Source organism: Stegostoma tigrinum, chromosome 8 (genome assembly GCF_030684315.1).
Source record: "Stegostoma tigrinum isolate sSteTig4 chromosome 8, sSteTig4.hap1, whole genome shotgun sequence".
Lineage (NCBI taxonomy): Eukaryota > Metazoa > Chordata > Chondrichthyes > Orectolobiformes > Stegostomatidae > Stegostoma > Stegostoma tigrinum.
Window position 1 is genome coordinate 87,694,840 of NC_081361.1, and position 15,219 is coordinate 87,710,058.

General features: G+C 38.7%; 1 protein-coding gene and 1 long non-coding RNA gene across 5 annotated transcripts in view; one reads left to right on the forward strand and one right to left on the reverse strand.

Moving 5' to 3' along the window:
• The window catches only part of LOC125456128 (zinc finger protein 644-like), a 135,075-nt gene that overhangs the window by 68,255 nt on the left and 51,601 nt on the right, over positions 1–15,219 (forward strand). For 3 of the 4 annotated variants that reach the window (XM_059648089.1, XM_059648090.1, XM_059648091.1), the window contains one exon: positions 9,076–9,165. The exons of the other annotated variant lie outside the window; for it this stretch is intronic. In XM_059648089.1, the coding sequence (XP_059504072.1) occupies positions 9,076–9,165 (90 nt within the window). The remainder of the gene's footprint in view (positions 1–9,075; positions 9,166–15,219) is intronic. 4 annotated transcript variants of the gene reach the window in all.
• The window catches only part of LOC132209910 (uncharacterized), a 71,936-nt gene that overhangs the window by 46,788 nt on the left and 9,929 nt on the right, over positions 1–15,219 (reverse strand). The window lies entirely within an intron of this gene.

Sequence of the window (15,219 nt, forward strand, 5' to 3'; positions counted from 1 at the left end):
TGAAATGAGACATCGTATTTGAACTGTCTGTTGAAGATACATGGCAAGCAACCTCTTGTATAGTGGCAGCCAGTGTTCCCTCTAATTACTCTGCACATGAAGTCTGTGTGGGGCAGCGATTTCCAGAACCAATATCCAAGCCGTGGTCTGTCTAAGCACTCCTATTGCACTGTGCAGAGCCTAATTCCTACTGATTGGAACTTCAAGTACTTGGTGGTACATGCCCTGGCAGAATGTGGCAGATTTCTGTTATACCAGAGCCAAGCTCTCTCTGAGCCACCATACGTGTTAATCTCTGCAACCACTGCTGCACAGCCATATTTGTCAGTTGAGATGGCTTCTCGTTGCCTTCCCAATAAAAATAACTTACTTTCTCTCCAGTATGAACTTCAGGAGAACATCTAGGAAAGCTTCACTACAGTGTGGCACCACTTTTTTGGCCTGATCTCATGACATCACCAAGGCGGGTGGGGACGATGTACAGAAGTTGAGTTTTTAATTGTAGACCTCGTAGCAGGCTTCAGAACTTCCTGCTTATAAAGCTTTGGCACTTTACATGTGTGTATGTAATAAGCTGAGAGAAATATAATCGCATGGGAATACCTGACCGGCTCTGAAACAGAAATCCTGATCACTTTTTGGATCAGCCATGACACTTAGCCTCAGGAAAAAAAAATGCCCATTGAGTACAGAGGTGATACTGAATCTGTATAAAACTTTGATCAGTCCACTACTGGAACCTTGCAGTCAATATGGTCACCACACTTTAGGAAGGATCTAGGATTCCTGGGAAGGCTGCAGAGGTAATTTATCAGGATGATTTCAAGGACGAAGAATTTTAGTTATAAGGCCTGACTGGACAACCTGAAGTTGGTTTCATTTGAACAAATTAAATTGAGGGAAAAATTTGGTAGAAGCGTGCAGTGTTTTGATGGTTTAGATAAGGTCGACAAAGCAAAACTGCTAATTAATGATGGGAACTAAAAAGGGTGAACAGGTTTAAAGTTATGAATACAAGATACAAGGAAAATTTTTTACATAGCAAATGGTCATGATCTGGACCTTTTAGATAACAAGGTATAGAGTTGGATGAATGCAGCAGACCAAGCAGCATCAGAGGAGCAGATAAGCTGGCATTTCGGGTCTGGACCCTTCTTCAGAAGCTCTACATCTTGTTATCTCAAATTCTTCAGCCTCGGCAGTTCCTTTTATCTCATGATCTGGACCTTAGTGCCTGCTGTTTACTAAAATCATTTACTGGATTGAATAAATAATCTAAGGAACCTGGAATATTTTGAAGTTATATAATTACAAGTGATGAGAATGGACTGAGTTAAATCAATTGATCTAATTGCAAGTAGAATGTGAGCTTCAAATAGGGGGTTAAAAAAGTCCTAGAATTGCATAGTAGCAATGGAGTTTACAATTCACCATGGCCTGGGAAGCAGGGATTGATGTAAATAAATAGTTTAAAGACTAAAGTTGACAGGTTCTGCAGTTATTGAATTTACACACCTAAAATTAAAGAACCTTTGCCTACTATTAGTTTTGTTTGAATCAATAGACACTTTATTTGAAGCCATAAGAGAAATAAACTTAAATGAAACTATCAGCCTGTGGGTGGCAGCACTTCATCACAATTGACAAGTTTGGTCTTGCCTGGTTTAACGTAAATCACGGTAAAATGCTCACTGTTTGTTTATTAACTAGAAAATGAATTTTTGTTTCACTGCAGCTACAGTCACAAATAAGTGATTTGTATAGTTATTACCCATGTTTGCAGTTCTAGGGTCTTTAATGTAATTTGTTCATTTTTAAAATTGGCAAGTTATAAGGATTTTGTAGTGGTGTGAGTTGGAATACTGATCTGAAACAGATGGGACTAAAGTCTCTCTCAGGGTTCTAAGTGAAATGTGTTTGGGCAGCCCATACCCAATTCCCAACAGATGAAGACCAAAACACCATTACAGTTCACAGTTGGCACAAAATTGAATAAATCTGGCAAGTTTATGAAATGTGTTTTTAAATAATTGTCATTGAAACAACAGAAGTTGTGGCCACAATATTTACAGTTTGTTTGCTGTGAAATAACTATGTGATACTTGCAGGAGAAAATTAACATGTTTTTGTGAATTTACTGCTAATAATAGTGACATCTAGTGATGTAAATTGTAACTGAGTATCAAAATCAAGAAGAAAAATGACCACTAGATGGTGCTGATATTTTCTTGATTTCTGAAGATCGATCTGCTTCAAATCAGGATGCTGAAAACTTGATGCGAGGCTGATTTCATTATACATCTCTTCACTTCCTGGCATTCTGAGCATCCGTTTCTTCACAACACTTCACTGCTGTTTTCTTTCTCTATTTGCCTGTTCCTTCCTTTTTTTTCTCTCACATCTTTATCTGTGACACTCCAACCAGACCAGATTTCTTTAAGGAAACAACTCAGCCCTTATGAAAGGAATTTTAATTCCATTGAGCTTGCTTTCTTTCATTCAATATCTTTTTTTTTAAAGAACCCATTCTTCCTTGCTGCTAATTTGCATTGATGCTAAATTTTGAGGTGGAGATTTTTTTTGGGAAGATGCTTTTCTGATCTTAGATCAATTCAGTAGTTTTTGCCCTTCTGCTATTAACATAGCATGCAATTTAGTTGGCTAAAGCACGCTATATTAATAAGAGACCAATTAAGTATGTTTGCCACATGGCTCCCATTTCTCAAACTTTATACAACGAATATTTGAGCAAAACGTTTGAACAGATGATCCTCTGTCTTTTGCTTGGTTAACTGATCACAGTTGGAATTGGCAGTAGAGGTACTGAAACTGGCCTGATCGTCTCCAAGTTAGGGAGAGGAAAGTCAGCCAGGTGGTCTGTTTCTGATCACTAGCCACTGACTCCTGCTGTAAGTTCAGAATGTTTGGAAGTCAATTGCACATGTAGCACACAGCTGTGTTGACTCCCGTAGTTGATTAGCTTTACAGTTGAAACTTGCTTTTGAATGATTGCCATCTAGTTGATGTATTGAAGGACAACTATGTGCCAGTAACTTGACAAGAAGTCAAAATTGTCAGGAAAGACAGAAATTTGGAGAACGAAAATCCAGAGGAGTAAGAGCTGAGCAAGATCGGAATAGATATAGGCATCAGAGACAGAGGAGGCCTAAGACCAGAAGAAGTGAGAGATGAATAAAATGAATAGATACATCATGTTTTAGTCAGACATTCAGAAAAAAATCCAAAGGTGATCTCAGAAGAAAACTAGCAAATGGTAGATATTTCTCTCTCCTTTTACTACTTCATCATTATTGTTCTGAGCTGGGACATTTAGTTTAGATGAAAGGCAGAAAATTTAAAAAAATTATATTTACGTAGAAACTGACGCTTGAAAAACTAATTACTTGAGCAGAGTGTGATTTGAGATGACAGGTCAGATAATATATTGTTGATATTCCTTCCTGGAATTGATGGAGACCCATTGATTAAAAGCAATTGCACCTGAGTAAATGGCAGCAGCTTGAGAATATTTGGATTTAGAATTGAAGAACTGGAGTTCAAGCTTTTGAAACTGGAATGCATTAGGAAGAACACGGCATAAGAACAGAAGTAGGCCATTCAGCCTCTTGAGCCTATTCTGTCATAGAGTGAGATCATGGCTGATCTGTTGCCTAACTCTGCATGACTGCCTTTAGCCCATTTCCCTTAATACCTTTGCTTAACAAAATTTATCTACCTCAGATTTAAATCTAACGACTGATCTAAAATCAACTGACATTTGTGGAAGAGAGTTCCAAACCCCTCCCACTCGTTCTGTGTAGGAGTGTTACCTAGCATCTCTTCTGAACAGTCTAGCCCTAATTCTTGGACTACACTCCCTAGTTCTAGAATCTCCAACCAGTGGCAATGACTTAGCTTTTATCTACCTTGATGTTCCCCCTTAAAATCTTGAGCACTTCCACTAGATCATATCTTGACCGTCTAAATTCCAGAAGAAAAATACGCCTAAATTGTCTAATCTCTCTTTATAACTTAACCCCTAAAGTCCAGGTGTTATTCTTGTAAATATACGTTGTATCTCTCCAAGACCAAGATATCCTTCCTAAGGTGTGGTGCCCAGATCTGCTGTCAGTATTCCAAATGGGGTACAACCAATGTTTCGTTTAGCTGCAGCAAAAGTTCTGCATCCTTTACTTCAGTCCTGTAGATATAAATGCCAGCATTTCATTAGGTTTCTTAGGTGTTTTTTAAATCTTTTAATCCAGGAGGTGACCACAGCTTATACGTAATACTTCACGTTTGGTTTGTGGTCTGGGACAGAAGGCTGTGACTCATGTACGAATCTAGAAAGTAAGACTTCCTCCAATGTGAAACTTTGCACTTGTTCAACAGGTACAGGTTTTTGCAAACTGAATGGGTGAAAGCAGAAGCTTCCAGGAAGATAAGCAAACTGACTGCAATACTGTGTTTTGGTGGGTTGGGGAACGGGTAAACAGTTTAGAGCTAAACTAATAAAAGGAGAGCCACCAAGATCTCTGGGTAACCACCTAACCCATGAGCAGCAGATTAATATAGGGTCAGTAAGATCAGAAATTTGAGTATGTTTCTTAAAGATTGTGTGAGAAACAGGTTTTGATTTGTGTGCCAACAGCAGTATTGGGGAAAGAAGAAACTCTGTTTAGGGCAGGTTTCCCGTGGACCATCCCAGAACCAGTTTTCCTGCAAATGGAATAAGCTTGGCTGCAGACATGACAGGGCTCATGTCATTGAATTTTAATAAGGTAATGATGTAGAACAAGAAGCTGTAGTGCAGTTTAGTGATACAAGCAATGGTTACCAGTGAGAGTCAGAAAGGACAGAAAGTACATACTAAAAAATGATCTTCAAATAGGATTGAGTAAAGGAAACTAGCAAGATTAAAGGCCCTTAATTTGAACATACATAGCAATTGTGAGCAGGTAGGTGAATGTATAGGGAAAATAGATATAAATGAGTATGATCTGGTAGCTTTTGCAGCAATGCAATTGCAAGGTCTCTAAGCTGAAAACTGAAATAACCACAAGCTGGAAAACTCAGCTTCTGTAGCATCAGAAAAGGCACGGGTATTGGGATGGCACAGTGGTTAGCATTGCCATTTCACAGCGCCAGGGACCTGGCTTTGATTCCACACTCAGCAAATGTCTGTGTGGAGTTTGCAAGTTCTCCCTGTATCTGCTTGGGTTTCTGCCGGGTGTTCTGGTTTCCTCCCACAGTCTAAAAATATGCAGGGTGGTTGGATTTCAGACCAATAGATCATAGAATCAATGTGGAAACAGCCCACACCAACCCTCTGAAGAGCTCAGACCCTCCCCACTGTCATATCCCTGTAACCCTGTATCTCCCATAGCTAATACACCTATTCCTGCACATCCCTGGACACTATGGCAATTTAGCATGGCAAATCCACCTAATCTGCCCATCTTCAGACCGAGGGATGACACTAGAGCACCTGGATGAACGGGGAGAATGTGTAAACTCTGCACAGACAGTCGCCTGAGGGTGAAATTGAACCCTGGCGCTGAGGCAGAGGTGCTAACCACTGAACCACTGTGCCACCGTAAGTAAAGGGAGAAGGAAGTTAGGAAGTTCTGTTAATAAAGGACGAAAACTGTACAGTTATGAAAAATTACCTTGGCTTCAAAAATCAAGGTGCAGAATATGTTTTGGATTGAGATGGAAAATAGTAAGCCAATATATTTGCAGGTGAAAATAGTCCCTGCACTTTAGGTTGGTATAAATCTAATCATGCAAAATTATAAGAATATTATTGTGGGTTATTTTTATCTCAAAATTGTGATAATGGTTTATAATTGTTGTTTGGGAATTTAGACTCCCAAAGGAAATCTCACTGTGGCATAACGTTAATATCACCGGATTAGTAATCAAGAACCTGAGGCAAATATTCTGGAAACATTAATTCAAATTCCACTTTTAATTTCAGAATTTAATAAATTATAAAGTATGCCCTTTAGAGAAGGAAACTGCCATTCTAACCTGGTTTGGCCGACTTGTGACTCCAGCTATAAAGCAATGTGGTTGACTCTTAACTGGCCTGTGGGCAACTGGGAAGAGCAATAAATGCTAGCCCAGCCAGTGATGCCCACATCCGGTGAATGAAATTTTTTTTAAAAACCCTAATGCTGACCATGTAACCGTTGTTGATTGAGATGTAAGAAAGAAAAATCTAGTTTGCTGCTTCCCTAAAAGGGCATCAATCTGCCTATGTTATCAAGTTTGGCCAGCATATGATTTCAGATCTGTAGCAATGTAATTGACTCTTAACTACCCTCTAAGATGGTCAAGGAACCACTCTGTTTCAATTAGGCATACAAAATAAATCAATTCTTTTAAAAAATAAAGTAGCAAAGTAGGGCTAAGTGGATATTAATATGTGTAGGATCTAGTATACGTGGGTATGTCACTTAGCAAGCCCCACTGCTAGTCTTAAATGCGTTGTTCATGTAATTCTTAGTACACTTAGGATTATTCAGAAAATATTTCCTAATTGAAGAATTACATCTAATGTTGAATATTGCTGCAGACTTTGAAAGTAAGGGTATGATCAGTACCTCGCTTGTTCGGCATACCTAAAGGGAGACACGAATAAGATCTATCATACTTGGGACGTATGACCTCAATACCTGGCATCATACTAGCATAGAAAATGAATTTTAATGTTATATTGTAATTATTACTAATTAATTAAATTAATACCACATAAACACCAAAACTGCTTTTTTTGCAATTGGAAAAAAATGTACATGTTTGGCGCCATAACTTTTTTCATCTGTTTCAATTCAGCCATCTAAGTGATGTCTATTCACTGGTTCATCTCACAGGGTGATGTCTTGATCAGTCAGAATCAACCTTGTCATTTTAAAACTTAAGGTTTAGCAGTTATTTGTCGATCATCAAACATCCTTGGTGACACCTTTTTAACAGCAAGGACACTTGCCAACCAATCAACACACTCATAGTATAAATGTTGGTTTTCCACTACAAGTGGTATTCCTGTGAAATATTCAGCTGAGTGTCATGCAGCAGTATTCAAATTCTGCACCAGCAAATGACCATAAGCTATAATTATTATGCCACAACCATTTTCTAAATATGTACATTATTGAAATTTGGTAAATGCCAAATTATTCCTATGGCAAAAGATTATTTAAGGCTTTTCCCTTTCACTTGTTTTGTTTCATCTTACATGATTCCACCTACTAGAAGGTGCCATTTGTGGTTGCACTCAGTCCAACCAATTTTATTTCTGGCAAACAAAATATCAATTTTGAAGTCTGTCATTTAGCAAAATTTGCTTACAACATTAAAGCATTCAGAGTAGCTCACTGTTTTGTGCGAGGCTGGTCATATAATTCAACCCATTAGTGAAACGGTTTGATTATTAGTTCAGTTAGTTCTCCGAACTAACTGAGAAATCAGAGCTTTAATTGTCTTGATGGCATTCTTTTGTGTTGTGTTCCAGCACACTGAAATGCAGGCTAAACTAAGGCTTCAACATCATAGTGAAGCCATGGAATGACTAAGTTATTGAAAATACCTAAGAACTTTGGAATTGATGCTGACAGTTTATTTAGTTATTTTGAGACTTCATAGGTTAAGGAAGCATGAAGCATTTGTACATTGCTAAATTCAGGTTGACCGTCAGTTCTGTCCACTGGTAGCCTATAACAATACACTTCCTATATCATTATTTTCATTAGTAAGGGGATTTTTCTTGTTCATTTTTTTTGGCACCATTTGGTTTTCCCTTTTTTTTTGCTACATGGCATTCACAGCAAAAAGTAACTTATCTAACGCAGTTATTTCTTGACAATAAAGTGCTTGACTTGCTTTGAAACTTATATTAATTCCATACTTGGTATGATTTCTGTGATGAGACTTGTTTAGTCAGGATAGTAAGCCAGAAAAAAAAAACGTTGCTTGAACTAATTGCAACCACAAATGGCACCTGTAAGTTGAGAGCAAACTACCGGCCTACCATTTTAGATGTGGTGTTGTGTAAGATAAAACAGAACAAGGAAAAGAGGAAATGTTGAAATAAAAAGTTATTTAAAAAATATGGTTTGGTATTTGCCAAGTTTAAGATGAAATGCAAATAGCCTGTAGTATAATAAATATAGTTCAGAGTAATTGCGGTGAAATAAGAATGCAAGAAAAGGAGGAGTCATTTGGAAGGACAGAACTTAAATATTGCTGAAAGTAGGAGTCAAGCTATCAAGTCTTTTTGTGTTCAGCAGGACAGAGAGCGCATACCACATTTCAAAGGGAATAATGATTTATATTGCGGAATTTTTGGACTGTCTTTTAGAGTCCACGATGAAATTATTTGACAGCATGTTCAATATTTCAGCAAGACAAGAGCAGCAGAAAGTCTTATGGCCCTGAAGCCTGATCTGCAACTACTGTCATCAATATTGTTCCATGAGAGTTCATGGAAAATGTGCTCCAAGACTTTAGATATGACGCTACCAGTTTGAGGTAGACTTTACCGTTTTGAGGCCATGAATTATTGAAGTAATAACATTTAAATATTAAAGCTAGGCCTCAGAACGAGGTTGTCAGAGAGGTTTACAGCACAGAACAAGCCCCTTTAGCCCATCAAGTCTTTACTGGTCAAAAATAAGCACTTAACTGTTCTAATCCCATATTCCAGCACATGGTCCATAGCCTTGAATGCCTTGGCATGTAATTGTCCAACTAAATATTAATAGTGTTATGACAGTTGTTGCCTTTGCAGTAAAGTTTCTGTCTGTCTTGAACAATGAAGCTAGACAGCATGCCTGTGTATAAAGCTCGACATGTATTAATTTTGTAAGTGAATTGTCGACAATCTTAGTATTCTGCTTTTTAGCTTTCCAATTGCATGATTATTTAAAAACTTTGTTTTTAAATCTGTAAACATATCAACATGATAGATCAAGTATTTTGAGCTTGGAATCCTTAAAATTTGAATGTGAAGAATGTTTGGTTTTTTTGTTTTTGATGATTGAGATTATATAAATGTTTGGTTTTTTTTAGAAACAGGACTCTTATTTTTCAAGCCTTCAATCACAAGGAAACATATATCATGGGCTTAAATGATGCAGATATGGATGAGGAGAGTAAGGAGTAAGTGATTACCGTTATGATTATTTTTTAAAAATGATAATTGTTTAAAAGTCTAAACTTTAGAATGTTTTACAGTTGTTCTTGCTCTGTCAGAATTCTGTCTTGATAAATACTCTGAGCCATCATGTTTCAATTATTAACATTTTGAATCTGTGTATCATTGATAAAGCAGACATGTATAAAACTGAAAGGAGTCTGCTAATTCCCTTGTTTTTGAGAAAACGGTGCTTCTTTATCTTGTTAGCTATCTAAATTTTAAATTTGTGCTAAAAACAGAAAATGCTGGAAATACTTACTTGCTTGGTCAAATAGCATTTAGAACATAGAACATAGAACATAGAACAGTACAGCACAGAACAGGCCCTTCAGCCCACAATGTTGTGCCGACCATTGATCCTCATGTATGCACCCTCAAATTTCTGTGACCATATACATGTCCAGCAGTCTCTTTAATGACCCCAATGACCTTGCTTCCACAACTGCTGCTGGCAACGCATTCCATGCTCTCACAACTCTCTGCGTAAAGAACCTGCCTCTGACATCCCCTCTATACTTTCCACCAACCAGCTTAAAACTATGACCCCTCGTGCTAGCCATTTCTGCCCTGGGAAATAGTCTCTGGCTATCAACTCTATCTATGCCTCTCATTATCTTGTATACCTCAATTAGGTCCCCTCTCCTCCTCCTTTTCTCCAATGAAAAGAGACCGAGCTCAGTCAACCTCTCTTCATAAGATAAGCCCTCCAGTCCAGGCAGCATCCTGGTAAACCTCCTCTGAACCCTCTCCAAAGCATCCACATCTTTCCTATAATAGGGCGCCCAGAACTGGACGCAGTATTCCAAGTGCGGTCTAACCAAAGTTTTATAGTGCTGCAACAAGATCTCACGACTCTGAAACTCAATCCCCCTGTTAATGAAAGCCAAAACACCATATGCTTAACAACCCTGTCCACTTGGGTGGCCATTTTAAGGGATCTATGTATCTGCACACCAAGATCCCTCTGTTCCTCCACGCTGCCAAGAATCCTATCCTTAATCCTGTACTCAGCTTTCAAATTCGACCTTCCAAAATGCATCACCTCGCATTTATCCAGGTTGAACTCCATCTGCCACCTCTCAGCCCATCTCTGCATCCTGTCAATGTCCCGCTGCAGCCTACAACAGCCCTCTACACTGTCAACGACACCTCCGACCTTTGTGTCGTCTGCAAACTTGCTGACCCATCCTTCAATTCCCTCGTCCAAGTCATTAATAAAAATGACAAACAGTAGAGGCCCAAGGACAGAGCCCTGTGGAACTCCACTCACCACTGACTTCCAGGCAGAATATTTTCCTTCTACTACCACTCGCTGTCTTCTGTTAGTCAGCCAATTCTGTATCCAAGCAGCTAAGTTCCCCTGAATCCCATTCCTCCTGACCTTCTGAATGAGCCTACCATGGGGAACCTTATCAAATGCCTTACTGAAGTCCATATACACCACATCCACAGCTCGACCCTCATCAACCTTTCTAGTCACATCCTCAAAAAACTCGATAAGGTTTCTAACCTTAATAAGGAACTGATCTCGCCTGTATGGCTGAGCTGGCTTTTAAAAAGTTTGCCAGTGAGAGAGTCCCAGTGAGAAACATTCATTAAAAAAAATAATTGCATGGATTGCTCTCCAATCCTAAACTCTATTCAAATTCAGTTGGTTTGTGATGCAGAGTGATGCCCTGCAGAGAGGGCTCAATTGCCATACCAGTGAGCTTACCACAAAGGGTCTTCGCCTCAACCGCTCTACTTGACTGAGGCATGGTTCTGGAGGGGAACTCCAATAATGTTTCATCTTGTCAGAAAGGAGTACTGTTCAATGTCTCTGTCCCTTCCCTGCAATTTCTCATTGAAAACAGTGTTCCTCACCTCATTCCCAAATGGTCTGCCCCATATCCTGAGGCCATTTCCCTAGTTCTGGACTCCCTTACCTGTATCTAGTGAGTCCAGTCCTGTTTAGAATTTTGTACGTTTCAATCAGATCCTTTTGTATCTTTGCAAACTGTAGTGATCCCTGCTTCCAAGGGATCAACATTTGCTTTCATCGCTGCTCCTTTTTATATACTTGTGAAATCTATTAAAATCTGTCTTTATTCTTGGCTAGTTTGCTCTAATATTCTGTTGTTTTCCATTTCAGCATTTTTTGGTGCTGCTTTGCTGGTTTCAAAGCCACTCCCAATCCTCAAACTAGCCACTGTTCTTTACAACATTATACCCTTTCTCTGAGTCTTATATTACCTCTAACCTCCTGAGCAAACTTTGGGTTTTCAATGGAGTGAATGTTTTGTGTATTTTGAATTGTTATTTTAAATGCTTCCCATTCTTTCTTTACACAATATTTAATATATGTGCCCAGTTTCATTCAGCCTGGTGAAAGAAATAGAGTTGTTTTGGAAAGTTGGAGAAATTTCTGGGAAGCATCAAAAATAATCACTGTCTCAAGCTGGTGGAGAGTGTGCTCATTACTGCATTGTGGAAGTTGGTCATAAAGAAGACAATAAAGTTGGATTTTTCCAAGGCTTTGGAGATCATACTATAGGACAGGAAGGAAAGTCACTCTTAGAGATATGTTTGCTATATTTGGATAGCCAAAAGTGCACCATAGGCAGCAAACCTGCTGAACTGGACTCTGGAGGCATGGCAGCTACATTTACAGATGACTCAAAAATAAGTAGGAAAGTATATTTGCGAAGAAAAGAAGGCATTTGCAGACCAATTATAGCTTGGTTAAGTGGGCAAAAATCTGGCAGATGGAGTGCAATGTGGGGCAGTATGGAACTTTTCAGTTTGCCAAGAAGAATAATTAAAGCAGAATATTACTTAAATGGCTGTGGAATTCTGTGATGCAGAGAGATTTACTTGTTCTAGTGCATGAGTCTCAATGTTGTTAGGCCGATGCAACAAAGTTTATGGAATGCTGTTTGTTATAACAAAAGGAGTTGAAAACGTAAGTAAGAAAGTTGTGCTTCATTTTTGCAGGGCATTAGTAAGACCACGTATTGAATACTGTGTGCACAGTTTTGGTCTCTTCATTTTAAGGAAGGATTAGGGGCAGTTCATACGGGATTTTCTGAATTGATAGTTGTCTTATAAGGATAGATTCATCAGATTGGACATATTTTAGCTGATGTTTAGGAATATGAAAGCTGCCTTGATTGAAGTATATGCAATCCTGACTGGCCTTGACAAAGTAGACATGGGTATTATGCTTGCTCTGGGTGAACCAGACAAGTGGCACAGTTTTAAAATTAGAGATCACCCTTTCAGGCAGAGATGAGGAGAAAATTTGGGATTGTGGGAATTGTAAAGAAGAGTTTTAGAGAATTGTTTGACGTGGGGGCTGGGGGTGCTGATTGATGATGGCAAGCAGCCAGATAACTACCTGAAGGGTCTATTAAGGCTAATAACAGAAGCTAACAGGAAATAGAATCATAGCAATAGAAACTGAGTAGGAGTAGGTCATTCAGCCCTTCAAGCCTGTTCCATCATTCAATATGATCATGGCTGATCTTCTGTTGCAGTAATGTGTTTTCTCCTCGTACCTCTCAATGCATTTAAAATCCAAACATTTTGTTCGATGATTTGGCCTCTACAGCCTTCTGCAGTTGAGAATTCTACAGGTTCACTGTCTTTTCATTGAAAACATTGTTCCTCACCTCATTCCCAAATGGTCTGCCCCATATCCTGAGGCCATTTCCCTAGTTCTGGACTCCCTTACCTGTATCTAGTGAGTCCAGTCCTGTTTAGAATTTTGTACGTTTCAATCAGATCCTTTTGTATCTTTCCAAACTGTAGTGAATACAGACCCACTCAAACCAATCTTTCCTTTCTATGATGGTCCTACCAGCCTAGTAAGCCTCTGTTGCATTCCCTCAATGGAAAGTATGTTATTTCTTAGGTCAGTAGACCAGAACTATACACAGTGCTCCAGGTGTGGTCTCATCAAGATTCTCTACAACTGCGGTAAGACGTACCTACTTCTGAACTCAAAATCTTTTGCAGTTAGGGCCAATGGGTGTGTTCTGGACCAGGGTTTTCAGTTCATACTGTTAATTTTCATAATCACAGCATCTTACCTTTTAAACAACTGACATAGTTGATTTGTTGTCGTCAGGTGTAAATGGTTGATGGTGCATCCAAATATTATTTAGGAAATCGCTAAGCATTGATGTCACTGAGAAGTGATTTGATGGCAACTTGGACAAATGTGGTTTCTATCATATTTTTCTTGGAACTGGAACAAACAATCTTCAACTCCCATTGGCCTGTTGTGCCAATAAGCGACAAAATGTCTTTTTGCTCAGTTTCAATTAGTGGTTTAATTTTTTAAAAATTTTCTGTAGACAATTTTAATAATCTCATTTAACCCTTCAAAGACATTGATCATGCACTATTCTACCAGTCAGTGATACCAGCTGTTACTTGTGCTCTCTCTCAAATCAAAGGCCAGCTTTTTCACAGATTCAGCCAGATTCTAATTGATAGCCTGGTGAAAGACATTTCTAACTTGGAGGTTGGCACCATCTGTAGTTGATGTAACAGTGGCTTCCTGGAAAAAAAACTATGAACAAAATTTATATAATCTAAACAGAGAAAATTGCACTTGAATGTGTTTGTTTTAATATATTGTCAGATGTGTTGAATTTTTAAGTGCTTCAGACATCTTTCAGCCCTGGGATTCAATCCAAATCTATTAGAATATATACAGAATAGCTGCATTTAATTAGTGTCTTCAGCACATTTTTTTTTTCTCTCTTTCTCATATGTTGCCAAGTAATTCACATAAAACAAATTATTTTCAAGTGTAATGACTATTGTTATCTAGTCAAATATTGTAGTTGTATGTAAGCACAATTACATGCAGCAATGGGATAAATCTCTTTATTTCTCTTTGCTGAGGGAATGAATAATATTAGAACTTGATCCTCCAAATAATGTAATGGGATCTTTTGATTTTCAATGGAATGCGTAAACAGCATAATATCTCACACAAAGGATGGTATCCACAATTGCTAACTTAGAAAAGAGAATGTTACCATCCTAACCAAACTCAATCACTGTGACAGTTTTTTTTACCCTCCAGAATGTTTTTCTTGTGAAGTGCCTGAAAGTGGTGTGGAGATCAATCCCTCTGCCTAGAATAGTTGAACCTAAGAGGATAGAGGGGAGGGGTGCATTTAGCTCAATATTTGTGTGTCAGCAGTAAAGAGCTGTCCAGTTGGTCAAAATACCCTGCTTTATTCCCAGAGCTTTGTAAAGTTTCCCTTTACGACGTTAGGTCTAATTCTCTTTTTATTTGCTATTGAATCTTTTTTTGGCAATCTTTCAAGTCTAATTACTAATTGTCTTTGAAAAAGCTGTGGTGAGTCATCTTCTTTGAATTGTTGCTGCCCATGTGGTTAGGTACTCTTCATGTGCTGTTTGAATTGAGTGTTTCTTCACCTGGATCAAAATGTTGATGCTCCAAGTCAGGATGGCATGTGGCTTGGAAGGGAAGCTGGAGATAGTGGAATTTCCAAATATCTGCTGCCCGTGTCCTTCTAGATGGCAGTCGTCATGGGTTTGAAAGGTATTGTCTAAAGATCCTTTGGTGAATTTCTACAATGCATCTCAGCTGATACTGAGCTTCGATGTGAAAGGAGTGAATATTTTGTGGATGTGGTGCCAGTCAAGTGAGCTGCTGTATCCTGCATGGTGTAAAGCTTCTTGAGTACTATTGGATCTGAACTCATCCAGCCAAGTTTGGAGTGTTTGATTTGCATTTCTGATTGGTGCCTTGTGGATGGCAAACAAACTTAAAGAAGTCAGGAGGTGAGTTATTGCTGCAGGATCCCTTGCCTCTGATCTGTTCTTGCAGCCATAGTATTTGTATTTAGCTGTCTGGCCCAGTTCAGTTTCAAGTATCTGTAGAAGAAAATCCCTAGAATATTGATAATGGGAGTTTAGCATTGACTGTGTCAAGGAAGGGTTGTTGGAGACAGTGTTTGCCTGGCATTTGGGAGGCATGAATGTACTGGCTCAGC